Consider the following 27,969-nt stretch of genomic DNA (forward strand, 5'->3'; position numbering starts at 1 on the left):
TTTTCCATCACAATTCTGGTCTTTGACTTCCACCAAAGGGCACTGGACTTGCAGCTATGGCTTACCACTGCATTAGGAAATGTCCGCTAACCAATTCTTGAAAGAACACAATTGGTACTGTCCATGGTAGCCTAGATGCCTAAATGGGTTTCGCCAGTGACATTACTCTGGATGGCTCAAGGCTATCTCCAGAGAGATTCCCTGGGGGTCTAAATAGCAATAGGAACCTTATGTTGCATTATTAGAAGCATTTTAGAGAAAGAAAACTCAACAGTCCGTGTACTTAACTCAAACCTGTTGAGGATACAAACTACTTACAATCAAACTTCAACCATGAGATATAGAAAACAAACTTACAGTTACCAGAGAGGGAACTGCGTGTTAACTACAATGGAAAAAAAACCTTCAGCCATGAGTATTTGTGATTTGTCTTAAAAACAAAACAAAACAAAAAAACAGAGGGGCACCTGGGTGGCTCAGTCAGTTAGGCCTCTGGCTTCAGTTCAGGTCATGATCTCAAGGTTCGTGGGTTCAAGTCCTACTTCAGGCTCTGGACTGTCAGCTAGCTCAGAGCCTGGAGCCTGTCTTTGGATTGTGTCCCCCTCTCTCTGACACTCCCTTGCTCACACTGTCGCTCTCTCTCTCAAAAATAAATAAAACATTACAAAAAAAGAGAGAGAGAGAGGGAGGGAGAGAGAGAGAAAGGTGCCTGGGTGGCTCTGTCAATTCAGCATTGGACTTCAGCTCCGGTCATGATCCCATGATTTGTGGGTTAGAGCCCAGCACCGGTCTCCGTGCTGCAGCTCAGAGCATGGAGCCTACTTTGGATTCTATGTCTCCCTCTGTCTCTGCCCCTCTCCTGCTTGCACTCTGTCCCTCTCTCTCAAAAATAAACATTAAAAAAATAAACAGAAAAGAGAAAGAAGACATGGCCTTTCCTCCAGCATTTAATCACTATCTATCTCTTTTACCCTCTAGAAGAGGAATTTTGGTCCGGGTATAACTGGAATCACAAATCTGGGGTTTTTTGCTCATTCCACTTACTTAGTTATCACTGATCTTTGTGTGTTCAACTTTTAAAACAAGTTTGTACATTATAAATATCCATAATTCATATTTTCTTTCTCTCAAATTTATACACCAGCTGCTAAAAACATTCGAACATATGTACAGGATAACACTAGGACTGCAACAGTACCATTTCAGCAAACATCCCATTTTTGTCTGTGTGGCAATACCTGTGTAATTAAATATACAGAATGAAAAGCAGAAATAAAGTACACTGATAATCCTAAAACATAGACTTAAACTAAGATTGAAACAAACATGGAGATCATCAGGAAAGCCTGAAATCATATATCCACAACCTTCATAAAGTAAATGTACAACTGTGAAGGGAAAAAAATGAAGTTAAAAACAATTTGCAAAACCCAGAAATATGACAAGAAATCTGTGAGAATGGGTTAAGCCCTAAAAAAAAAAAAAAAAAAAGGGAATAGAATCTACCCCAAAGCAAACAAGCCCATCACTAAACGTTAAGGGCCGTTTCTAAGAACACATTATGGCTGAAAAATAGGGGGACTGCTTATTATACAGGACAGATAAAAGTCACTATTGAACCAGAGTCCTAGAATATATTTTAATTATTTACCAAAACCCACAACTACCACCAATTACCACAAAAGCCAGTTTTCTGAAATTTCTAGCTGGAAAACTGAGCAGTGATTTTTAAATCTAAATGTAAATTAAAATCACTTGAGAAACTTTAAAAATATCCCTACATATGCCTCCAAACAATTTAAATCAGAGTTTCTGTGGGCACCAAGGCTGAGGACCATAGGAAGAACTATCCTTATCCTACTCATCCAAAGCTAAGTCTTTCTGAAAAATAATTTAAGTATTCTTCCATTTAAAACATATCTTCTGCAACCAAGAAAAGGAAAAAAGTCATGTGTGTTTGCTTAGACTATTCAATTTAAGAAATGAGCAGACTCTTTTACCAATTCATTTTACCCTAAAAGTTCCAAAGCAAACTCCTGTTAAGTTCTCTGTATAGAATACTCAAAATACACATTTTTAGTTGACAAGTCTTTAAGAAAAAAAACCTTTTAAAAAAGTTTATTAGAAAAATTCTCTTTTAATGTTACTAATTGACATGTCAGCAACAGCAATTATTTATTATTATCAAAGGAAATTACTACACTTACCAACGCATTTTTAAAACTCATTTCATAACTCATTTTCAGTTAAGACGGTTAAAGCCCAGTCATTCTGTACAATTAGAAAATTAACTTAAGTTCTGATAATCATTCCAAACCCCAAGACATTCTGGCCACGAGCCCTTTTCTGCTAACCACAACAATGAGAGAATTTGCACATCTGGATGACAGTACCACATGTTAATTAGAAGATACGCATTCCTTCAAGGTCAATTCTGTTACGACAGCACCTAAAAACCAGCTGCTTGGTATCTAAATTAATTGGACACTGGGTTAAAATTACTGCACATGATAAATTATTTGCTTAAAGGGCAAAAAGCAAAAAAAAAAAAAGAGATGTATTTCTTGTGAAAGCATAAAAAGAATAAAATGGAATGGAGAGGTAGAAAAACAGGGCATTTTGCTTTGGACCACCAATTCCAGAAGCCACCAGAAATACCGTCAATTAGATCAGAGGAGAGACGAAACTAGACCATTTTTAAAACAGAATGTTTGTGAGTAATTTCCTCAAGCATCTTAGATATGAGAAAACTTCCCTGTCAGTTCCGAATTCAATACAATACAAAGGAAAGGAACTTTTATTACTATATTCACACAAGTAATGATTAAGTGCCCTGAAGTTTACCCTGATAGCTTAAGGTGACCAGATATTAGTTTCCACAGAAGAACTGTTTTAACTTCCTAATCTTATTCAAAGGATAAAAAGGGTGGGAAACTCACTAAGCGCTTAGCACTGCCACTTCATTTCAAATGCCATTTTTGTCCTTAGGTGAATGCACATAACACTAAACCAAGATTTAGCAACAGTTTCCTATTTGGTTTAACTAGTATCACTTAAGGAGCTTAATACAGGATAATGCTTTAAAAACTTTTTTTTATCTGAGACAAAGTTAACTCTAAGATCACATGACAAGCAATGTACAAAATGTGTCAATCATTGTAGAGTCCATCTAACATATATAGCAATAGGATATTTATAACCAGAAATTGCACTGACTGATAAGCAGACACATTAGTTTATCAAGCTCTACCCGAAAACATGATTTTTTATTAAAATAAAAACCGAACACTTAAACACAGTCGGTCTTCTTGAAGTTGCCCAGATTTCCCTTCTCACAGACCAGTTAATATGCAGGAAGAACCCACGAAGAGCACGATGGCTATCTGAGAAATTGTACTATGTGGATCACAAGTCTTGAAAATCATCTGAAGAATGTCAAGGAGTTACCAGAGAGGTTATACAGTGACCTTGGTTTTTATTTTTCTTTACCTAGAATTCTACAAATTCTAAAATTTATCAATTGATGTATCTTTTAAATAAACAGCACCAGTCTTGCCCATTGATACAATTAAAATTTGACTTTCTCAGTTCTTAGTTCACAAGTTTATTATGAAAAACACTGCAGTGCTCTTGTGCAGTAACATCGTCTTATAGGAGGGGGGGAACAGTTCTGTTCAAAACAACTCACCAGGTTCTGACAATAACAAAGAACAACATGAGGCTGAGATTCGAGAAGGGAAATAAACTGAGTGCAGACAAATCATACAATTAAATTAAACGGTATCCCTGAAAATAAACAAAACGATTTCAAAACTCACAAGTAGAGGGGAGGCCTTGGTACTTACTTTAAAAATGTTCATTAAGCTCCAATGATTGTTTGCTGCTATACTTATCTACAGTCATGCTGAGTAAAGCTATAGCTAAATGGAAGTTAAATTGTATTCACGAGGTGTTAATGTTTACATCTTATTATCTGCAGTCTCTCAGAGAAAGCAAAAGTAACTACAAATAGCGCTATGCCAGAAACTGGTTTCTTGACCAACAATGTCGCTTCAGCATGCAATGAACTGGTTCATTCTAAAGTGGTCACGGCTGTTGATGACAAGAGGCTTTGTATTTTTATATGGCACATCTTTTGGTCCGTGTGAAAACAAGTTTTTTGAATGTTAACTATTCTCTGACACTTTGGAGTTACTGTTGCTCTTCCCATTTCCATTAGGTCAATATATGGTTCATGGCAATACTGTACAAGTTTAAAATTTCATTACAGGAAGTAGTCTGGGGTACGACGAGTAACATGTGGCTCGCCTCTGCGAGGTGCTGGGTCAAACTGCAAGCTGAAAAAACAAAACATATTTGCTGTTTATATGGCACATATCAATGTACAGACGATCAGAATCAAGAACATTATTCTTTCAAACTACAATTTCTCTTCCTGTAAGATTTCAGCTTGCTTTAATGGAACAGAATCCTAGCTGTATGGAGCCTAATCATGCATTTAGTAAAAGTCTTCTAGTGGCACACCACCTCGAAGAGCCAATGCAACTTCAGACAGAATTTTTTTAAGATTCTAAGATTATGTAAACGGAGGGTTCCACAAGCCCAATGCACTGTATTTGTAATCTCACCTCAGAATATATTTTATTAACTCCCTGATAAAAACATGTGTTTAAAAGTTAAAACCCTAATAATTCACACATCAGAATCTATTTAGGACCAAGTTTCTGTTGATGTGCTTCAACATATCACAGGTCTGTTCAAAAGGAAACATTAAGAGGGCCTGGGCGACTCAGTCAGTTAAGCTCCTGACTCAAGTTTCAGCTCAATTCATGATCTCACGGTTTGGGGGATCAAGCTCCGCTTCAGGCTCTATGCTGACAGTGCAGAGCCTGCTTGAGAGTCTCTCTGCCCCTCCCACCCAAAATAAGCATTTTAAAAGAAACCTAAAAATCAAATTGGAGTCTGAATTCAGCATGAGCCCTTCAATTCCGACACCTCACATTCAAACGACACAGTCTGACTTGACTCTAACAGCAGCCACCTACTCAGGTGTAAATACTTACAAAGAGTATTTTAGAGTATCATCAAGTTCCATGATTGCAGCTTGATTACCACAACGGTAACAATAGTTTGGAGCACTGAAAATTGTTACTACATTCCGGTCATGGCACCAGTTATACCCCTACAATGAAAAGAGATAAAAACCTATTTTACTCCCTTATTTACAATTAAATGTGACTCAAGAGAAAAAAAAGCTCTCTCCTTCCCACAAGGCTTAAAAAAAATATTAATGTTTTGTTTCTGGATAATTTAAAACAGTATTAATTCTTAGCCATAGGTGAAGGTCCCCAAGTTGAAGGTACAAAGAAAATAGGCCTCTAGGATCTCTAGTCTCATTTTGTCAAAGTTCACCTGAATACATGGGTTATATTTAAAGTATTATACACAAATATCTTTCCATATCTCTGGCAAAATCATACTTTTATAATAACTACTTAGTATTAATCTAAATAGAGCCCTAATATTATAAGTATGCTAATTAATGTTCTATACTAAGAATACGGCCATTTCCCCTTTAGTTTCTTCTTTAAAATCACCTATAATCCTACCATCCAAAGGACCAATGAAACATTTTACTATTTCATCTCAATCTGCCCTCCTTACATATACCTGTTAAATACATGAAACATAATTGAAACCATAAAAATGCTACATTCCCTCCTCTCCTGCTCCCTGAATCTTACTTTCCCACTTTTAAAGCTTTTAGCACTACCCAGTTATTAAGACTTCTCTGAAAACATGTCAACTATGAAATTCACTGTGATCAAAAGCTTGAGATTTTATTTTATTTTTTATTTTTATTTTTTTTTCCACGCATGTAAAAGCAAAGGGCATTTATTATTACGGCTTAGGCTCGCCGGGCCTACGTTTGGTCTCACAGCCTTCACCAACGCAGTGGATCTGTGCTGAGAGCCCCGAACAAGGCCTGAGTAGGGTTTTTATGGGGTTTAGGAAGGGAGAAAAGGCTTGAGATTTTAATTCTAGTGTGTACCTACTGAAAAGGCTCAGGCAAATTTAGGAAGGAACACATGAAGTACTCTTATTAATAGCTCTAATTGACCTAACCCCCTCAAAAAAAAAAAAAAACCCCAAACCAAGAAAAAGAAAACTCATCCTTTACATCTACCTTAAGTTTACTTAAAGAACAAATCAGGTGCATCTGGGTGGCTCAATCCATTAAGTGTCAGACTCTTGATTTTGGCTCAGGTCATGACCTCACAATTCAAGAGTTTGAGTGCAGAGCCTATTTGGGATCTTTCTCTCTGTCCATTATCTGCTCATGCGCTCTATCAAAATAAGTAAACAAACATAAAAGAAATACATAAAAAGCATTTCAGGTTTCAGAAAGGAGAACATACCTCCATCACCAGCTGGTGAGCTCTGGACACCAATGTGAGGCCGTTGGCATGATTAAATGTTTCAGAAATGTCTTGCCCAAAGGTGTAGCCAGCTCCTCGAGGAGATATACCCCAACCACCACGATCATCTGGATCTGACCACAGCAAGTCACACATTGGACCCTAAAAAGCAAGTTTTTGTCTTATTGCACATTAAGTTTTAAACTGCCTCTTGCAAAAATGATTTGAGTAATTCATCAGGAGCAGCAGCCTACCAAGTCTTATTTTTTGAGTGGTATTTGCTTGAAAAAGCTTACGATTTGCTCTGAAGTCAACTATGTGCATCAAGTAAGCAAAAAACTATTTCCAGATATCTTTAAGAGGTACATCCTACATCAATGAGTCCTAAGGGCAACAAGCCCTAACTAGGTATCCTACCTATAGTATGTAAATTTCAACATTGGGCAGTATAGTCCAATAATTAAGGTAGAAGCTCTAAAGACAACTATCCAGATTCTAAGACCAGTCCCAAAGGCACTGTTATCTTGGCAGGTTTCTTAAAATTAGCTTCTTCTGAAGAATGAGGTTGCTGGTAGGACAATTAAATTTTTCCTCTCTTTACCAAATAAGAGTCAATACCTCATGAGGAACTTCTTGTAGGCGATCAAGTGCTCTGATGTGATCCAGTGTATCTATGGATGGTGACAGGCCACCATGTAGACAGAATATCTGAAAAGAGTAGTTTATAATGTTAACCTCACATAGAAGAATATTTAAACATTCTGCATTCAGGCAGCCCACATCACTTGGTCCTACTCGGGTTTCTGTGCTCTGCCAGAACCAGGCTTGTATCTGCAAGGTCAGTCTTTCTTCCAACCCACTCTCAACTACTGAATACACTTCCTTTCTTCCTGATAAATCACTGCTACTACACCCAGACTCCACTTCAATCAGCTCCCCCAAGGACACATTTCTCTGACCTTACCCTAACCAAAGACTATCTTCCTTCTCATACAATTTTCTTGCAATTTCTTCTGTGTACTTCCCTACCTGGATGAGTAAATAGCTAATTACATCTTCAAGACTTGTCCAGAAACAACTTGAGAGGATGGAGGGGCTACATCTATCCCTGTGGTCCCAACTTACAGTTCAGTCAGTGCCTGATACAAAGAAGGCACTTCAGAAGTCCAAAAGGGATGAGAGGGTGGATAATAACTGGCCCTAAACATTAACAAAGCAGATTCTTGAAAACAATCAGCAATGTAACTTTATATAAGACCTACATACCTGCCCGTCCACCAAGGCAGTGAGAGGAAGATAGTCAAAAAGATCTGTGAAATACTTCCAAACATTTGCATTTCCATATTTCCTTAAACATTCATCATAGAAACCATATACTTGTGTGATCTGTCTGCTCTCATGATTTCCTCGAAGGATGGTGATGCGTTCACGGTAACGAACCTAAAACAAGAAAACAAAACAATATGAACACCAGGCTCTTTCAAAAACTAAAGGACAATTCAGCAAACTTTCTACAAGAAAATCCAGAGCTGCAATTTTGGTGGTGGTGGTGGGAACACCCCATGCCCCCACACCACACCAAAATAAAATCCCACATCTAGAGGTATTTGACCATGGGGTATCAACAAACCCCATGTCAATTAAAGTCAAACCCCTGCGACTATTAACTTTTACACACAAAACATGATCATCAGCTCTAACACTCCATCCATGAAATTTCGGTATAAGATTAGATGACTTTTGGTAAATTGACAGTTATAAAATAACCATCACAATCATTTTAGAACCTTTCCACCAGTCCAAAAATACCCGCCATGAGCTGTCCAACTGCTTTCAGCAACCACTGACCTACCTTTGTCTTTCGAGATTTGCTTTTTGTAGAAATTTCTTATAAATGGAATAATAGTTTTTTGTGTGTCTGGCTTCATAAACTTAGCACAACATTTCTGAGGCTCATCTGCACATAAATCAGTGGATTATTCTGTTGTTTTTCTTATTGCTGCACACTAGTCCCTTGTATGGCTATTATACCACATTTTGCTTCTTTATTTACCAGTAGGATGAATACTTGGATGGCTTACAGTTTTTGAGTGAAAATGTTGCTATGATCATCTTGCATTAAGTTTTTGTACAAAGTTACCATCTACTTGGGGCACCTGGGTGGCTTATTTGGTTGAGCATCTGACTCTTGGTTTCAGCTTGGGTCATGATCTCATGGTTCGTGGGTTCGAGCCCCATGCTGGGCTCTGCGTTGACAGTGTGGAGCCTGCTTGAGATTCATTCTCTTTCTCTCAAAATAAATAAAACTTAAAAAAAAAATTACAATACATTTTTGTTTCTTTTGGGTATATTTCTAATCGAATACAATTGCTGGGTCTTATGAGTGTAAGCAGGCTTAATTTTTTTGAAAAACTGTCAAACCATTTTTCAAATTGATTGCTGTATGAAAGTTCTAATCTCTCCATAAACTAACACTTGATATTATCAGATTATTGATGACAGCCACTCTAATGGGTGTGATTACCACTTAAATTTACATTTCCATGATTAATGATTTTGAACCTCTTTTCTGGTGCTTTTTTCACTATTTGTTTATCTTCTTGGGTAAAATATCTATTCAAGTATTTTGTCCCTTTTTGTCTTATTGAATGAGAATATATTTTTATGAAATGAACCCCCTCAGTTTTTTTCTTAGTGATGTCTTCTGAAAAACAAAACCTCTTAATTTTGATGAAGTCCAATTTAACAACTTTTTTTTAATGGACTATGCTTTTTGTATCCTATCTTGGAAATCACTGCCTAATCCAGGGTTACAAATATTTTCTGTTTTATTCTAGAAGCTTTAAAGCTTTGGCTCTTACATTTAGGCCTCTGATTTTGATTCATTTGCACAGTATGAGGTATCTACGTCTTTTTTTTTTTTTTTTGCATATGGATGGATATCCAACTATCCTAGCATCACTTCAAGTTTTTTCCTCCTGACCTCCCATATTAGTGTGCAAGGGCTACCGTAACAACATACAACAAAAGGGTAGCTTAAACAACAGAAACTTATCTCCTCACAGTTCTGGAGGCTGTAAGTCCAGATCAAAATGTGATGAGGGTTAGTTTCTTCTTCTCTAATGTTTTTTTTACTTTTAAGAGACAGAGACTACACAAGCAGGGGAGGGTCAGAGAGAGGGGGAGGAGATACAGAATCTGAAGACAGGCTCTAGGCTCTGAGCTGTCGGCACAGATCCTGACGTGGGGCTTGAACCCATGAACCATGAGATCATGATCTGAGTCAATGTCGGACGCTTAACTGACTGAGCCAGGGTTAGTTTCTTCTAAAGGCCTGTCTACTTGGCTAATAAATGGTCATCTACTCCACATGTCTGATCATCTTCACTTTATATCTGTGTCCTAATGTATTCTTACGTGGACACTAGTCATATCGAATTAGGGTTCACCCAAATGACCTCAATTTCTTTTAATTATCTTTTTAAAGGTCCTATCACCAAATACCGGTGCAGGGGTTAAGTCTTCAATGTATAAAAGGGGCTGGGGGAAGGTTATGCAGCACAATTCAGTCCAATAACCTTCAAATATGAATTTTTTTCCAGTTAATTATTTAGAGAAAGCATGAGTGGGAGAATGGAAAAAAGAGAGGGGGTGAGAGAGAATCCCAATCAGACTCCACATTGGGAGTGCAGGGCCCAATGTGGGGCTCTAACTCACAAATGTGAGATCATGACCTGAGCCGAGGTCAGACGATGAACCCACTGAGCCACCCAGGTGCTCTCCAAATATGAATTCTTAAAGGCAGCATATTCATTCCTCCTCTGAGCACTGGGGTTCAACCTGGACTTAAAGTACAGCTTAGTCTACAAGGTTGTTTTCATAGTATCTAGAGTCACCACAGAAACTTTTAATCCAACTGCTTCATTTTACAGATGCAGAACACATTATTCTCCAAAAATGTTATGTAGCACATTACATGATTCAGACAAGTAGCTTCATGAACACATATATTAACTGCCTACAATTCAGCTCTTGCCAAAATTACATTTTACCATTTCCCCAGTATTAGAAGTTTCTGGAAGCCATTTTATCATTGTAAATGTTCTTTTCTCCCCTTACTTATTTAAATCCAAGTTAGTTAACATCTATCTTTTCAGGAGAATTTAGCAATTCATCATTTACATATGATACCCAATGCTCATCTCAACAAGTATCCTCCTTAATGCCCATCACCCATTTACCCATCCTGCCACCCACCTCCTCCTCCCCTCCAGCAACCCCTGGTTTGTTCTCTGTATTTTAAGAGTCTCCCCCTACGGTTTGCCTCCCTCTTTCTTTTTATCTTATTTTTCCTTCCCTTACCCTAGGTTCATCTGTTGTGAAATTCCACATGAGTGAAATCATATGATATTTGTCTTTATTTCATGTAGCATAGCATAGCATTCAAGTTCCCAATGTGAAGGTTCTTTAATAGAATCTCTCCTTTAAAAAAAGTCATACTTTCTTCCTAGGGAAAGACAGAAGCCTGCCATTCTAAAAGGTAGTGACCACTTTGTTGCACTTTCAGATCTTTGTACACTTCACAAAGCTAGAATTGGTATAAAGCAACTTGCTTTAATTATCATTTCTATTGTTCTAGACTGCCAAGTTTTTATGACAGCAAACTATTCCACGGAACTAAATCATAATTAAGATATTCACTCTTGTTGGCTTTTTAGATCTTTGGTATTAAAAATAATGCCACCAGTAAGGTTTTCAAGCAAATGAAGCTCTTTTCCTCTTGAATTTCTCCTTCAGTAAAAGTCTACAGGATTACTGTGTCAAAAGATATAAACATTCTGACATTTAATATATTTTATTTCAAAAACATACAGGTAGGTAATTATATTACCCCTCCACATCCCAATTAACTAAAGTTACATTTCTACTTAACCAGCCCTCGAATACTTTTCAAATAACCTGCATGAGAATAACCGTCTCACTTTTATCCTGTACCATCCATTATTCAGAATGAAGACAGACCTCTGATTTAAAGGCCCAAACCTAAATACATTCCTAAATACAGAGTTTTATTCTAAAACTGAACATTCAAAGAAAATCACAAATCACTGAGGGGGGAAAAAAAGGCATCCAAGACTGTCTCACTGTCTCACCAGTACAAAATGCCCAAACAAAATTGAAATTACCTTAAGAGCTACAAGCAGAGTAACTGTTTCAACTGAATAATATCCTCTGTCAACATAATCTCCCATAAACAAGTAGTTTGTATCTGGTGATTTGCCACCAATTCTAAACAGTTCCATGAGATCGTGAAATTGCCCATGCACATCTCCACAGACGGTGACTGGACATCGAACCTCTTGCACGTTGGATTCTTTTGTCAGGATTTCTTTAGCCTACAGATGGAGAAAAACCAATACATTTGGTATGACACAACATTAACAAAGATATCAAAGATATGTTACTTACACTTAATGTAACATAAGGGGCAGATTCAGTAGAAGATGAAATTGTGGGAGTTGATAATCGGGCAAGATATGGCCAGATTCCATCTATTGGCTATCTCATTCCTGATACTTAGGAAAAACATGTATCAAGATGCACAGTTCTATTCTTGTCATCACTATCAGTTTTTATGCCTAGTAGTTACCAACTAATTAAATGCTAAATAGATTATTAGCAGCCATATTAATGAAAATGGAACAAGACATTCAGATACCTAGATCCTTAGCTTTAATGTCTAATTAGAATATGTTGGCACTCTAGGATTTCAGGCTATGAGGAAAGGTTTCTAATTTCTGCTTCACCTTTTTTTTTTTTTTGAAACACAAACATTTTGCCAGTATTTTTACAAACTCTTTATACCAAAATACAAATCTTTTATTTTATAACTACTCAATATGCATGATTTTTATAAAGTTGTTTGGCAGAATATGCATTCCTCCAGGTAATAAAAACTCAAACATTACTATTAAGGGCAGCATAACATTTCACTCAACAGAAATCCTATCAGTCATTCAACACATATTAATCATTTATCATATCCCAAAAACTAAAGTGCACTGGGAGACCATCATTCATTCATCATTTGCTCAATGATCTAAGAGATACTATGTGCCAGGCCCTGTCCTAGCCATTGGGAGCATAGTGTACAAGATAGATCATTGGGGCAGGGGACCGCAAACAAGCAAACAAGTAACAAAGTACCGGCTGTGTTAAGTGGTAAAAGAAAAGGAAAGAGTAAATGATGGAGAAGTAAGATACCACAACAAACAAGACAGCCTATAAAAAGCACAGTGGAGCAGAAGAGGCAGACAATAAAATGATCAGGCCAAGTGTTAAGTCAAGCTCGAGAGTAAGTCGCTGTGTTTCAGGATCAGAAACACTGGGAAAGCTAGGAAAACTGCCTGAGGTCCAAGGAACTGGCAGGAGTTAGTTACAGAAAGAAGAAAGGAGTAGGATATGGGACAAGGTCCAACATAGACAATATGCAATCATGTGTAGAAGTTCCCAGGAAAAGGTTAACATGCTGAAGTATACCACACAAGAGTAGAGAAGAGGGAAGACTGGGGTGGGTGTAGGGTGACCGAATTATGTTGATTTTATCAAAGTCTGGCACCCCAAGATATGCCTCAGTTGCGCTCAGGTAAACCATGACAGTTGGTCATCCCAGGTACGAAATGTAGAGGTGAACCATGGGGCACGGACATGGACTCAAGAACAAGTCTAATTAAAGTAGTCTTAGAACAAAGACTCACTGTCAGAAAACTTGATGAGTGTATTTATAATTTCAGAGGTAGGCCTATACATGTGGAAATCTGAGACAGAGAGCTTAAAAAGACCACTGGTATTCAGAGACCAATCCACAAGTCTCATCTAGTTTCCCTCCAAAACATATCTGAAATCAATCTGTATGTATGTATGTATTTGCCACTACCCTGGTGCAAGCCACCAAGGCCTCACCTGCATTACTGTGCTAGCCTCCATAACTGAACTCCTTGCTTCCATGCTTCCTGCCTCCATTTTCCATGTAACTGTCAAAGTTAAGAGTTTAAGTGTTTTTTAATCTTTATTTTTGAGAGAGAGAGAGAGAGAGAGAGAGAGAGAGAGAGAGAGAGAATATGGATGGATGGATGGATGGATGGATGGATGGATGGATGGATGGATGAATGAGGAAGGGCAAGGAAAGGGAGACACAGAATGCGATGCAGGCTCTAGGCTCTGGGCTCTGGGCTCTGAGCTGTCAGCACAGAGCCCAAGGTGGGGCTGGAACTCATAAACTGTAAGATCATGACCTAAGCTAAAGTGGGAAGCCCAACCGAGTCATCCAAACGTCCCTCAAAGTTAAGAGTTTAAAATGTTCACCAGATTCCTTTAATCTACCATCGTGTACACAGAACCTTGCTAGAACAATGCATGAGGTGTAAAAGGCACTTAATGTGTATTTTTTGAATGAGTCAAGAACTTAAACTGGTGTAACCAGAGAGGTTATCTTGAGGGAAAACCATGGATGTCTGTCAGGACAACATCAAGTACATGCCTAAAAACTGGTACCAAGTTCTGTGAAGAATGAAGAAATAATAGGTAACAGTAGTAAGGAAAGGTGCTTGGGTATTTAGGTAGAAAACAGAAACCTGAAAAATAGGGAATTTTATCCTAGAGGAAGGCAGCATCCATCCATTATCTGAGAAGGCTATTAGAGAAATATAGGACTTCCAGAGAAGAGTCAGATTTCATTTAAGCCAAGAAAGTAAAAGAAATTTATTCTGAGAATGGGTTTTAAATATTTACTTCAGAAACTCAACATGCATTGAGTATTTTTTTCTCTGCACAGCTAGCACTATGAATGGTGCTCCAGAATGCACAGTGGGAAGCTGGGTCAGGGGAAAGCAACACACTAGAACATGAAGGTGAAAACTACCATGGACCACTCCTAATGTAACTGCTCATTATATTCTGAGTGACAACCAAGGGTAACAAGGACTGGTTTAAACGTAATGGTTTACCCACACATTTAAAATGACCTGAGGGGCACCTGGATGGCTCACTGGGTTAAGCATCCAACTCTAGATTGCAGCTGACTGAGGTCATGATCTCAGTTCATGAGATCAAGCTCTACACTGGATTCTGTACCGAAAGCAAGAGGAGCCTGCTTAGGATATATTCGCTCTCTTCTCTCTCTCTCTCTCTGGCTAGCACACTCTCTCAAAATAAATAAATTTGGGAAAAAAAAAATCACTTGAGGGGCACCTGGGTGGCTGAGTCAGGTAAGCATCCGGCTTCGGCTCAGGTCATGATCTCACGGTTCGTGGGTCCGAGCCCCGCATCAGACTCTGTGCTGACAGCTCAGAGCCTAGAGCCTAGAGCCTGTCTTCGGATTCTGTGTCTCCCTCTCCCTCTGCGCCTCCCCTGCTTGCGCTATCTCTGTCTCTCTCCAAAAAAAAAATTAATTAATTAAAATAAATTAATAAAAATAAAAATAAATCACTTGAGAAGGGAGCCTGGGTGGCTCAGTCTGTCTGTGAAACATCCTACTTGAGCTCAGGTCACAATATGGTGGTTCTTGAGTTTAAGCCCAGTGTCGGGCTCTGTGCTGACAGCTCAGGGCCTGGCACTTGCTTTGGATTCTGTCTGCCTCTCTCTCTCTGCCCCTCCCCAACTCTCATTCTCTCAGAAATAAACATTTAAAAAAAGTACTTGATAAGCTCTTTGGAAAAAAAAAAAAAAAACCAAATGCCAAGACTACTCCTCTCAATTAAGCCAGAATCTTTGTGAGTAGGATCCAAGCATCAATAAATTTTTTTTAAGTCTCCCGGCCTCACTCTACTCCAGTGCTTTCTTAGGTACAGCAAATTTCAAGAACTCTTATTTTCCAGTTTTCAAACATTTGGGGAGCCCATTTCAAGACAACGACCAACCAATGACATACAAAAATTAATCATTAACTTGACCTAACATTTTATTTTTATTTTAAAAAATTTTAATGTTTATTTTTGAGAGAGAGAACGTGAGTGGGGGAGAGGCAGACACAGAATCTGGAGCAGGCTCCAGGCCAGGGCTTGAACTCACAAACCACAAGATCATCACCTAAGCTGAAGTGGGACGCTCAACAGACTGAGCATCATTTTAAGACTTAGAACAAATTTCCACTGGGTCTCCAAAAGTGGTATTTTTTTCTTTTTTTAAACGTTTTATTTATTTTTGAGACAGAGAGAGACAGTGCATGAGCAGGGGAGGGGAACACAGAGAGGGAGACATAGAATCAGAAGCAGGCTCCAGGCTCTGAGCTGTCAGCACAGACTCTGAGGAGGGGCTCGAACCCACAAACATGAGATCATGACCTGAGCCAAAGTTGGAGGCTTAACTGACTGAGCCACCCAGGTGCCCCCCCAAAAAGTGTTATTTCTTAAGAAATACAATAATCCATTTCACTAGGGTAATTTCAATCTCCCATGATATATTATTACTAAAAGGCAGAATTTCACTAAGCATATTCCATGAATAAGTCTGTTTGGGATTAAAACCATGTCCAGTGTTTTTAGCACCTGGCACACAGTAATGAAAATAGCTGTGAATGAAATGATAATGATACTTTAAAGAAATCTGCAAATTATTCAGAGGGTTTAACAGGACAATGACATAAACATACGGTCAGAACTATACAAATCTTACAATTCTATGAGAAGTTAAATTCCAAAATACTTGACACTTGCTTACCTGGAAGGCTATTCTCTATGTGAAAGATAAAAAGTTGCCACTCACTACCACCTCAAGTCCTTATAACAACCTACTCAAAATTTCAACTCCTAAAATGACATTTAAACCTAAACGCTATTTGTTCCTTTTATCTCAATTTCAGCAAATCACAATCATACACTGTATCTTTACTTTTACTTTACAATGTAATTTTACTTTTAAAACTGTAAAAGTTATATTGACAATCTTTGGAAAAAATATTTGGAGCAGATAAAACTAAATGTTCCCTCGCGGCTTTGGTTGGTCAGGAGGTTGGGCTTCTGACTCTTGCTTTCAGCTCAAGTCAAGACCCCGGGGTCGAGGGTGCAAGCCCCTCTGCCCCCACCAAGCATGGAGCCTGCTTAAGATTCTCCCTCGTTTGCAAGAACACCCTCTAAAAATAAATAAACAAGAAAATAAAATTTAAAGACTCAAAAAACAAAAAAACCTAAAAGTCCCTTTTGACCACTCTCCATAATCCCACTCCGGTTGGGCAAAGTAATCACCAACAGTATCCTGATGAGCATCATTTCAAAACCTCATTTACAAATTTTACATACGTATTATTTGCCTACAAAAACATACTGAGTTTTCCTTTGCATTTTTAAACTAGGAAGAGTATAGGGCGCCTGGCTGGCTCGGTCAGTTAAGCATCCAACTTTACCGCACAGCATGGTATCACAGTTTGTGGGTTCAGGACGATGTTTGTAGATTCACATCAGACTCTGTACTAACAGGTCAGAGCCTGGAACCTGCTTTGGATTGTCCCCGCCCCACCCCCTCCTCTCTGCACTCTCAAAAAATAAACATTAAAAAAAAAAAAGCATTATTCAGCAGCCTGCTTTTGTCTCCAACAATCTATCTTGGAGATCATAATTTATATATATAGACCTGGTTAATTTCTCACGATGGATGTAGAGAAATTATAATACTGGACTGGGACGGGGGCGAGGGAGGTGGGAGTAGGAGAAAGCACTGCAATGTATATCCTAGTATTTGCTCCCTAGGATACATATACACTTTTCCTGAAAGATACCATGAAGTGAACCTATTAACACATCTAACAACTATCTTCTCTTTATGTTGATGTTACCAAATTGTCCTCTAAAAGGGAACGGACACTGTATTTATCAAGTGAACATTTTAACTTCTAAATCTGGGAAAGTCAAATTCCTTCTTCCCTTCCTAGCACATTTCAGACTAGAGCAATTATAATTAAATCCTGGAGAAAAGAGTATTATGTTTCAGATGTCATCAAGCCAACTATTAAGTGTATTTTAACAAGAAAAATTCAAGCGTACAAAGAATTTAAGTAAGTATACCTTTTTTCACCTCAACTCACCTCGGAGATTAACTATGCCAAACTACACTATCACCAGAACAAAAAGGTTGAGGTGGTTCTCACTGAAGATTATTTTACAGTCAGGAAAAACTAACCACAGAAAAAGAAATGTCTGAGAAGCTGTGCTATCACATGGAGTCAGGCCTTTCAGGCTTCAAATGCAAGTAACCAAACCTCTCCCTCTATGGTCACCTAACGGGACTGCTAACGAGTCACCTTTAGAACCTGCAGGCCTTTACCAACCACAGTTTCTTTGTCTTCTTCTTCTTCTTCTTCTTTTTTTTAACCAACCATTAGTTTCTAAGGTAGCTACACAACTTCAACTCTCTAGCTTATACTCAAGGTAAATGGGAGAATGAGAGCATCAAAGCAACTTAATTAACATTTGAGGTTTATACTTTTAATAACTACCTTCTCACTTTTTGATATTGATTCCTATAACTTAAAGCCTCATATCATCTGAATTAGGCACAGAAACAAAAGCAAAAGACACACACGCCAAACTTTTTTGGCTTCCCTAAATCACTTTTCCAAACCTTCAAAGGGTCTCAGCTAACAAACATTTGAAAGAAAAGGTTTTTTTAAAAAGTTCAGCTAACACTAAACTTGATTTTTCTAATTTATTGGAATCCTACTGAAATTCAGCCAAATGACAAAGACTGACATCAGTGAATTCAAGAAAAAAATATGTGATTTAAAACTTCCCAGAATGGGGTGCTTGGGTGGCTCCGTCGGTTAAAGCCTCTGACTCTTGATTTTGGCTCAGGTCATGATCTGGTCTGTGTTCCCAGCAGAGTCTATTGTGGATCCCACAGAGGGGGATTCTCTCTCCTCCTCTCTCTGCCTTTCTCCCATTCAAGCAGGCCTACTTTCTTTCTCAAAATAAAAAGACCTTAAATAAAACAAAACAAAACCTTCCTAGAAAAAGGTTAAAACTGGAATAGGATAATCCTGTAATAAGAGCTTAACTGTGAAAAGTTAAAATGTTCTATTGTCCTTTTAAAATTAAAAGAATCTGGAGATTCACTTGAAGAAAAGAAATCTTTAAGGGCATCAATTTATTATCAATGTCCTCTCTGTATTCTGAGTTCAGATTCAGAAATCTTAAATGCTTATTTTTCAACTTACTGTAAAAAACAATCTGGTTTCTTGGTACATGGGCTATCCCTAACCACCATAACAACATGAAATTACAAAAAAAAAAACCACACACCCCAAAATTAAAAAATAATATTGTCTTTTTAAAAAAATGTTTATTATTTTGAGAGAGCAAGTACACAAGTGGGGGAGGAAGGAGAGAGAGAAAATCCTGAGCAGGCTCCACACTGCCAGGCGTGAGCCTGACACAGGGCTTGATCCCACAAACCACAAGACCATGACCTGAACTGAAATCAAGAGATGGACACTCAACCGACTGAACCACCCAGGTCCTCCAAAGCAAATTTAAACAGACTCCACAGATCATCCACGTCTGAATACTTCAAGGAAGCTAAGTAAAAGGGGGGAAAAAAAACCCAAAAAAACCAGGACCAACAACAGATCTGCCAACAATTTATATATTAATTTTGTTAAGGGCATATAACAGCACTTATTTCTACTTAACATGTACTGTACACTATATTCATTCATTTTTATTTTATTAAACCAAGCAAACATTTAAAAATTCAAAATGATTAGAACTATGTAAAAATTCTTTATGTGAGAACACTGGAGAACATTAAAATGTTAATAGACTGTGGCACACACCAACTACTATTCACAAATAGACCTCATGCTTCAAATTGGCTAATATTTCCATCTGTGTCCTAAAGTTCATATTCATGGGGCGGCTGGGTGGCTCAGTCAGATGAGCATCTGACTACTCATTCTGGAATTCAAACTTTCTACTCCATGTTTATTTATTATCAGTTATTTCTCCTCTCATACAGATTGTCCACATAAATTCTCTGAATATCTATTGTTAGAGAGCCAGATAATGTTCTTAGATATTCTTCTGTCAAAAACCTGGTTATTAATTCAATGTTCACTGGAACTCTTCTTCACACAAATTAAACATTCAATACTTTAATCATAGTTGTGTATACCTTCTACTGACATAGCCATAAAGCATAAGAAAAGCAAAGGTGGAAAAAATGCAATAATTAATTTTTGAATTTTACCTTTTAGTTTCAGAATTAAAAACATTTGAAGCCTTTTAATTATTATTTTTAAATGTTTGTTTATTTTGAGAGACAAAGAGTTGGGGAGAGGCAGAGGGAAAAGGGAGAGAGAGAATCTCAAGTAGGCTCTATGCCCAGCACAGGGAGCTTAATACAGGGTTCAATTTTACAACAGTGAGATGATGACCTGAGCTCGTATCAAGAGTGGAAGCTTTGGGCGCCTGGGTGGCTCAGTCAGTTAAGCATCTTGACTTAGGCTCAGGTATCAATCTCCCAGTTCATGAGTTTAAGCCCTGTGTTTGGCTTTGGAAGCAAATAAATCTCGAGTTAGTTTTCATAATCTTTCTTCATATTTATCTTAGTCTTTCTTCATATTACTTGTCTTTTCTTTAATTACTCCAAAGAGATGCCTCTAGTTTATGAAACATTTTGGTCTTCTGTATGATTATACTGTATATGTGCCATCACAGTGTGACTGTACTAGAAAAGTACCCCTCCACATCATGCTCTAGGAACCAGTAGTTACTATTTGGTTTTCAGGCTTAGGATTTAACCAAAAGAAAAAGGTCAGGGATGAGGGATAATTCTAAAATTATATTAAAAGAAAATACTACATAGGTTGATGTTTTTCCATCTCTGTCAAATAATCATCTGTTATCTCTTAAGAAAAATGTTTCCCATTCAACACACTGGCCCAGGTATTTACTAACCAACCAACACACGTGCACGGATTAAACATTCCCAATCATTCCTAGAAAAAGGAAAAAATATATACAACCTACTAAACACAGAAATATTGGTATATACATAGTTGTGTAAAAATTTTCACAACAATCCTTCATGAACAATATTCAACCACTCTGGGCTCCCTCATCTGTACCAGGTGACTTGGCCTAAATGGTCTTTAAGGTTCCCTCCATCACTAAAATTTTACTAAAGCCAATTCTTCAGCCTTTTCATGAAGTCAGAGCCACCCAACAGAAACAGGTAGTGGGCAATACTGTCAGCTGACGCAATGGGTGGCAGAGAAATAAAATCCACTTGATCACTACTAGCAAAAACTTTCTAAAACCTTTCCTATCTATAGAATTTACTATAAACTCAACCTCCTAACACAAAACGCTATTAGAGCAATGAACATTCCTAAAATAATGCTATTGAGACAAAGCTGAACAATGAAAATGAATAATGTACACAATGGGGGCTTAATAAATTTTGACTGAATTCCAAAAGCAAATGTACACATTCACAGTCTTGTGAATTACACTTTGTATATAATTCTAGTTAAGTAAATAAACCATTTCCAGGAGCACTCTAGAAAAAGGTTCTCAATCTTCCTTCAGCCCCCTCAACATAAGCCATACTCCCACCTGTAGTAACTAAATGACTAAAGCAGAGGTGAGGACATGGGAGTACCAGAGTGACTGGCCAAGTGGTCATGTACAGTTCAGAAAATATTCAGATTCACTTTTATTTGAGAGAGTGCGCCCACGAGTGGAGGAGGGGGGTGGCAGCGAGGAGGGGGGAGAGAAGTGGGGGAGAGACAGAGTGAGAGAAAATGAACAAATATCGTAAGCAGGCTCCATGCTCATCAAAGATTTGTGGGATCATGACCTGAGCCCAAAGTAAAAGTCGGATGCTCAACTGACTGAGCCACCCAGGTGCCCAGAAAATACCAGATTCACATACACACATCTCTGTCACTGTTCTGTTCATCCATTCTAAACACTACACCAAAATATAAGTAAGCAACAGTAACTTTGTAAGGCTAAGAAATGAGGCAGTTAATTCCAGACTGCTCTTTACAATTCTTTCAAAACCCATCTCCCCCATTCATTTACTGGCAGCCAGACCTCTCTACTTGAGCCTCCTCTACCACTTCTGCTCCAAAAGCTGAAGGAAAATCTATTTAAAACAACACAAACCGGGGCACCTGGGTGGTCAGTTGGTTAAGCATCCAACTTCAGCTCAGGTCATGACTTTGCAGTCTGTGGGCTCAAGCCTCAAGACAGGCTCTGTGCTGACAGCTCAGAGCCTGGAGTCCGCTTCGGATTCCAGTCTCCCTCTGCCTCTGCCTCTGCCCCTCCCCCATGCGCGCTCGGTCTCTCTCTCCCTTTCCCTCCCTCTCTCTCTCTCTCTCTCTCTCCCCCTAAGAAATGAATAAACATTTTAAAAAATTTTAAAAAAAAACCCACAAAAATCTTTCCCTTTAACAGTTCTAGTCCATTTCATACCTTGCTTGGGTAGGAGTGCAGGTTGAAGGTTTTTTCAGACAAGGATGGAAATCAGTGAAGAAAAAAAGGAAATGGGTCAAAAGAGAGTTAAAAAAAAAAAAAAAAGGCTTCTCTGTCACACCTAACTTTTTCTCCTTTCTCAGTACCTCCAAAAAAGACCCTTCCCCAATCAAAAAGAATGAAATCTTCCCATTTGCAACTGCATGGATGGAACAAGAGGGTATTATGCTATGTGAAATTAGAGAAAGACAAATATCCTATGACTTCAAGTGTTATATGAGCACTTTAAGACACAAAGCAGATGAACATGAGGGAAAGGAAGCAAAAAGAATATAAAAACAGGGAGGGGGATGAAACATAAGAGCCCCCTTTTTTTTTTTAACGTTTTTATTTATTTTTGAAAGAGAGAGACAGAGCGAGCAGTGGAGGGTCAGAGAGAGAGGGAGACACAGAATCTGAAGCAGGCTCCAGGCTCTGAACTAGCTGTCAGCACAGAGCCGGGAGCGGGCCTTGAACCCACGAACCATGAGATCATGACCTAAGCTGAAGTCGTACGCTTACTGACTGAGCCACCCAGGTGCCTCAAAACATGAGACTCTTAAATATGGAGAACAACAGAGGGTTACTGGAAGGGTTGTAAGAGGAGGGATGGGCTAAATGGGTAAGGGGCATTAAGGAATCTACTCCTGAAACCACCATTGCACTATTTTGTAACTAACTTGGATGTAAATTAAAAAAATAAAATATAAAAAAGTTTTTAATCAAAAAAGACCCTTCCCCTACCATTACCTCAACTCAACTCTAACGTCTCCTGACTTTCTTGCACAGCTCCTCCAAACTAAACAAATACTTCACAGATAACTGACAAATGACTTACAACATCACCAGCAATATGTGCGGTCATAAAAAGTGGGGGTGGGAGTGGTGGAGAGACACCTGGCCCGTGTTACAATTATTACACTCCTCTAGTGTCAATCATGCTTTCTACAGCATGGGTTTCACCTGCCAAGATTTGCGGAGAGAACCCTTGGCTCTGACAGAGAAAAATAAAAGGGGAGTCAGGGGACCCGTGTGTCTGAATAGTAGGACTGTTCGCCTTTTCAGTGTTTCATTAAGCCCAACACCAAGTTCATTACAGCTTCATGACTGGGAGATCAGGAAACACCCACAAGCACAAATAGGTCTGACTGTGGAAGCTCTGATAAAAAGGCATTTTACAAGCCATAGTGAACAATATAAAGGTCACTTATGCTTTCCTGGAATATTTTAGATTTCACCTCCTAGATTATGATTTGTACTGAGGATACATAGAAAATGGGCTGGTGTTTTCTTCTCACTAATGTTATGTGAGGGGCGAATGCAATTAGGCATATTCAAAACTGAAGAATAATTACTGTTTCCTTCTCCAGGACAAAGTGAGACAACAGCGTGTGACATGAATAGGAAGCCTTACAGCAATCAGAATAAAAACAATGTTTTATTTCACAGAGCTACTGATTCTACAATTCAGTTTGACCCCAATTCATCTCGATCTTTCATTATTAACACTCTCTAACAAAACAGGGGAGGGAGGCTGTGAAGCAAGACTAGAACCCTGGGCACGGAATCCATAAGCCCATGCAATCGCACTTTAGCCCCTGAAGTCAAGTCACTGTACCTTTTTGAGTCTCTGGTTTCTATCTATAACTAAGGCTAATAAATGTCTCATAAACTTAAGAGAACTGTATATGTGAAAATATGACGAAAATAATGTTCTGCCTCACGCTTTCCCCCATTTGTTCTCAATATTCAAATTACTTTTATGAAAATGAGCCAAACCTTTTAAATTAAGCACACATACAGACTCAAAAAAATGTACTGCCCACTTGATATAGAAATTTAACCCTGATCACACATTGTGCAGCTCATCCAGTTTAGAAAGGTTTGCTTTTTCCCATACTCATGTAACAAATGCGAAGCCTTAATGACTGCATTTTATTTATAGTGTTTGCAGAGCAACGGAAAACAGCATACCTAGGTAAAGAACTCCTTTGGGGAAAGAAAAAAAAATTGGCTATCACACAACATTCTCCACAAGTTTGGTAAGACCCGACAGCACAAAGCCAAAAATCATACCTAAATTAAACCACTGCTGAAGCCACATAATAAAAGTGTTTACTGTCATTAATGCAAAAGCAAGTTGATACTATTTACTTCTTCCAATCTGTAAATGGAAAACATACCAGTCCAGTTAGACAAATGTAGTAATGTTACTGACTATAGAAGTGCACTTAAGACGACACTGCATGCACTCACCAGGAATTTCTCAACAATCAACTAAAATTATGAACCCCACAATGACAAAGTAAACTTCACAAACAACCATCTTGGCTTTGATATAAGCCTTGATCATATCTCGGGAGGGGGAAAAAAAAACCCTTAACTACTCAAGGGCATAAAAACCATATTCACCTTTGTCTAATTAATACACAACTGGATTCTCTGCATTTTGTTTTTTTTTTTAATGCTTTTATTTTTGATAGGGAGACAGAGCATGAGAAGGGGAGGGGCAGAGAGAGGAGGAGACACAGAACCGGAGTGCTGACAGCTCAGAGCCTGAGGCGGGGCTCGAACCCACCAACGTGAGATCTGACCTGAGCTGAAGTCGGAGGCTTAACCGACTGAGTCACCCAGGGTGCCCCTGGATTTTGAACATCCATTGTTAACTGCTGAAGGGATACCATAATAATGGTCTCTGAATTTTTTTAATCACTGTAACCTCTAGGGTATACTTCTATCTTTACCATTTAAATATTTCATTCAGATGAGGCATGTTCAGGAAAATAGAAGGAAGGCTTTTAAATAATTTTCCTTCTTATAATGAAAGAAATGACCAACTACTACCATACCTATCTCCAACAACTTTTTTTCTTTAAAAAGAAATAAAAAACTACTATTATAGTAATGTAAAAATGTTTCCCTCAAGATTTTCAAAAATAAGTAGCTTTCACTAGATGTGTTTTGGCTATTAATAGTGAAAAGAGAACTAATGGTTTTAACTTTTCTAGTACAAAAGATAATTTCAAGTCATGCATCCTAATTCATTTCATATACCTAAAAAGCTGCTTTCAAATTAGTATAGGTTGCAAAATGAATATACTTCCAGAAGCTGAAATACTTACAAGTTAAAAAGAGTATTAAGACTGCATAATATTCCCCCTTAAAAGATCCATTTCTTAGAAACCTAACTTCAAATATTATTTCCATCTCTTTTACTTAAAAAAAAAAATTTAACGTTTTTTATTTATTTTTGAGAGACAGAGAGAGATAGTGGAAATAGGGGAGGGTCAGAGAGAGAGGGAGGCACAGAATGTGAAGCAGGCTCCAGGCTCTGAGCTAGCTGTCAGAACAGAGCCTGACGTGGGGCTCGAACCCATGAACCATGAGAGATCATGACCTGAGCCGAAGCCGGATGCTTAACTGACTGAACCACCCAGGCGCCCCTCCACCTTTTTTACTCTTAAGAAAAAATATCTGGACACAGTGGATAACCAGCGAGTATCTAAGTATAAACTGTTTAATCTCACTATATAGTGAGAGATATATATAGTATAGATACCTAACCTTAGCTCCTAGTATTATCTCCCATAGTCTCCAACACAAATCCTCTACTTCCTAGGTTCATCCACTACTGTTTTCCAACTAGATTCAGGCTCCTTGAGAATAACCATGATTATACTTCATTATTTTGCATTCCTTTCATAAAAGTTAAGCAATCTTGGATAGTCATTAGATGTTTGATATTTAAACACAATGTACGCATTAAAAGTGGATTATATAATCTCATTATTAGAAGGGCCCCTGGAACATCTATTCCTAAGTCTTTAGTTCACAGACATGAAAATGTGAACTAAATGGCTGTCCCAAGGTCAGTCACAATTACGCTGTGGCAGAAAAGAGGATTAGTGTCCAGGTCTAACTTAAGTCCAGTGGTCTTGCAATCACATCATTACATCTCTTCCAATGTTTTCTACATAAATGACTAGTCATCTAGCCAAATGCTGGCTCAATATCTTTATATGAAGTACTGATCTCTAAAAGTCATTGAAATCATCACTTACAGCACCTAGAAATTAAGACCCGACAATATACATGTTTCAGAAGCCTATTTCTAAACCTTTACTATAAACACCATTCTCATTTGATGTTAAGAAAATGAAGGGTAAAGGAGGAACAAAAGACTCAACACATTGCTAAGAGTAAAATTCAGCTTCAATAGATCATGTGCCACCTCATCAACTAGTAGGAGAGTTGTTCAGGCTTAGGAAAAATAAATCTGAATTTGACTCATTAGATTGCAATTATTCACACCATTTCTGAAAAAGCCTGCTTCAGAAGCATATACATGAAACTCATGAACCTAATTTTCCCATCAAACCACAAACGAGTCAGCATAATTGCTCTCTAATAACTCTATACTAACACAAAATGTAAATACGGTATTACTAACACAAAATGCGGATATGGTATTCTGCAATTCTGTACTAGAACGAAATACTGCCAATTTTGACAAAAGTTAAACTCTTTATAGTAGAGATAAGCATTTTTTATACATTAGAAAACTGACTTCTAAGACTCCAAAAACACAACACAGCCAATAGCTAAATAGACTACCTGGTTAGCCAACCCCGAGGGAAAATCAAAAGGGAATTAGGTAATTTAAAATGGACTTATTAAAGCAACTACAGCATCCCATTTACAACATCTGAAAAATATTTAAACACTAAGCACACTGTCTGGGACACAACAAAAGCTCAACCTACAACTATCATCACCATTACTACCACTACTTAAAGCCACAAAAATATCAACAAGCAACTTTTCAAACAAAGGGCCAGGATACAAAATTTGCTGTTCTAAGTTTACGCTGTTCGTTTTAAAAATAGATGGCAAAATGCCAAGTACGTTCAGCTTACAGAAGGGTTTCATAGTTACCCAATTTGAGTCAGCATATAAGTCACAGATTAAATTGACACTTTGATCCCAAAGCTCCTTATATAGTATGACTCACCAAATTCTCCATTTCTTCCAACTATGAAAAATAAGTTGTACTCCTCCCTCCATCTACCCCCATGACCTTCGCAGAAATTAGGTGAGAGATATACTTTTAAAGTCTTATAACACACATTTTTAAGTCTCTGTCAAAGATTGCTCAGTGAGTTTAACACAAACCACCGAAAACAGTACTAAAGTTGCGTGACCTTTAGACAGGTCTTGGTATGTAACCTCCGAGCTTGTCTTTGGGGGACCCTCTGGACAGTTTTGGATCGAAGAATCAGGCCTGAGAACAAGTAAAAAGCCTCTGACCCACCTCACAGTACTTACAGGCCTCTATCTCAGACCTCAGGACCGAAGTCCTCAACATCCATCTCAAAACCGTCCCCGACCCTAACATACAGGGTCTCTGCTCCCCCAGCCACCATTCCCGGCACCAAAGCTGGAGGCTCGGAAGCCCGGGAGTCGGGTGAACGGCGCCATTTTAGGCGGCGGTGGCGGCGACAACCAATCCCTGCGCGAGAGGCAGGGGGCGCCGGGTCGCCCGGGAGCCGCCGCCGGGCCGCGCCGGGCGCCGGTCTGGAAGGCTCGGGGGGCCCCGGGCCGACGGCCTCCGCCATGTTGCACCCTCCCCACAGCCGCCTCCTTCTCGGCGGGCTCGGTCCGCGGCGGCTTCCGCAACCGGAGAGAAGCTCACCTTCTCACAGAGGCTCTTGACCTGGGACTCGGACAGCTGTTTGCACTCATTCAGCTGCTCGATCCACTGGTCCAGCTCCTTGGTGAACACCTTCTCGTCCATGATGCCACCCGCCCGAACCGGCTGCCGCTCCGCGCTACTCCCGCGCCGCCGCCCGCACACGGGCCACACGCACACGCCGCCGCCGGTTCCCGGGGTACTTCTGTGGCTACTGACGGCTGCTCGGCGCTAGCGCGAACCCGCGGACTCTCCCTGTAGTACCCGGCGGCCGGCCGCTGCCCTCCTCCACTCGATCTAGTCCCGGAGCTCGGCTCTCTGTAATGGCGGCCACCGGCGTGGTGACATCACG

The 27,969-nt window shown here is 38.9% G+C and overlaps 1 protein-coding gene across 1 annotated transcript; it reads right to left on the bottom strand.

The window, feature by feature from the left end:
* Positions 1-2,117: 2,117 nt before the first annotated feature.
* PPP2CA (protein phosphatase 2 catalytic subunit alpha) lies at positions 2,118-27,969 on the bottom strand. The gene is made up of 7 exons (XM_029941918.1): positions 27,621-27,969; positions 11,606-11,815; positions 7,686-7,859; positions 7,038-7,127; positions 6,420-6,581; positions 5,064-5,182; positions 2,118-4,337 (listed from the first exon to the last, which is right to left on the bottom strand). The coding sequence occupies exons 1-7, from the start codon at positions 27,720-27,722 to the stop codon at positions 4,265-4,267; spliced, it is 930 nt and encodes a 309-aa protein (XP_029797778.1). The 5' UTR covers positions 27,723-27,969; the 3' UTR covers positions 2,118-4,264.

The sequence above is a fragment of the Suricata suricatta genome, chromosome 6, assembly GCF_006229205.1.
Source record: "Suricata suricatta isolate VVHF042 chromosome 6, meerkat_22Aug2017_6uvM2_HiC, whole genome shotgun sequence".
Classification (NCBI taxonomy): Eukaryota; Metazoa; Chordata; class Mammalia; order Carnivora; family Herpestidae; genus Suricata; species Suricata suricatta.

Coding starts and splice junctions, on each gene's coding strand:
- PPP2CA (XM_029941918.1), bottom strand. CDS start 27,722: ATGGACGAGAAGGTGTTCACCAAGGAGCTGGACCAGTGGATCGAGCAG. Junction 7,128..7,685: donor CTGCCTTGGTGGACGGGCAG/GTATGTAGGTCT, acceptor TACTCTTTTCAG/ATATTCTGTCTACATGGTGG. Junction 4,338..5,063: donor GATACTCTAAAATACTCTTT/GTAAGTATTTAC, acceptor TTGTTTTTTCAG/CTTGCAGTTTGACCCAGCAC.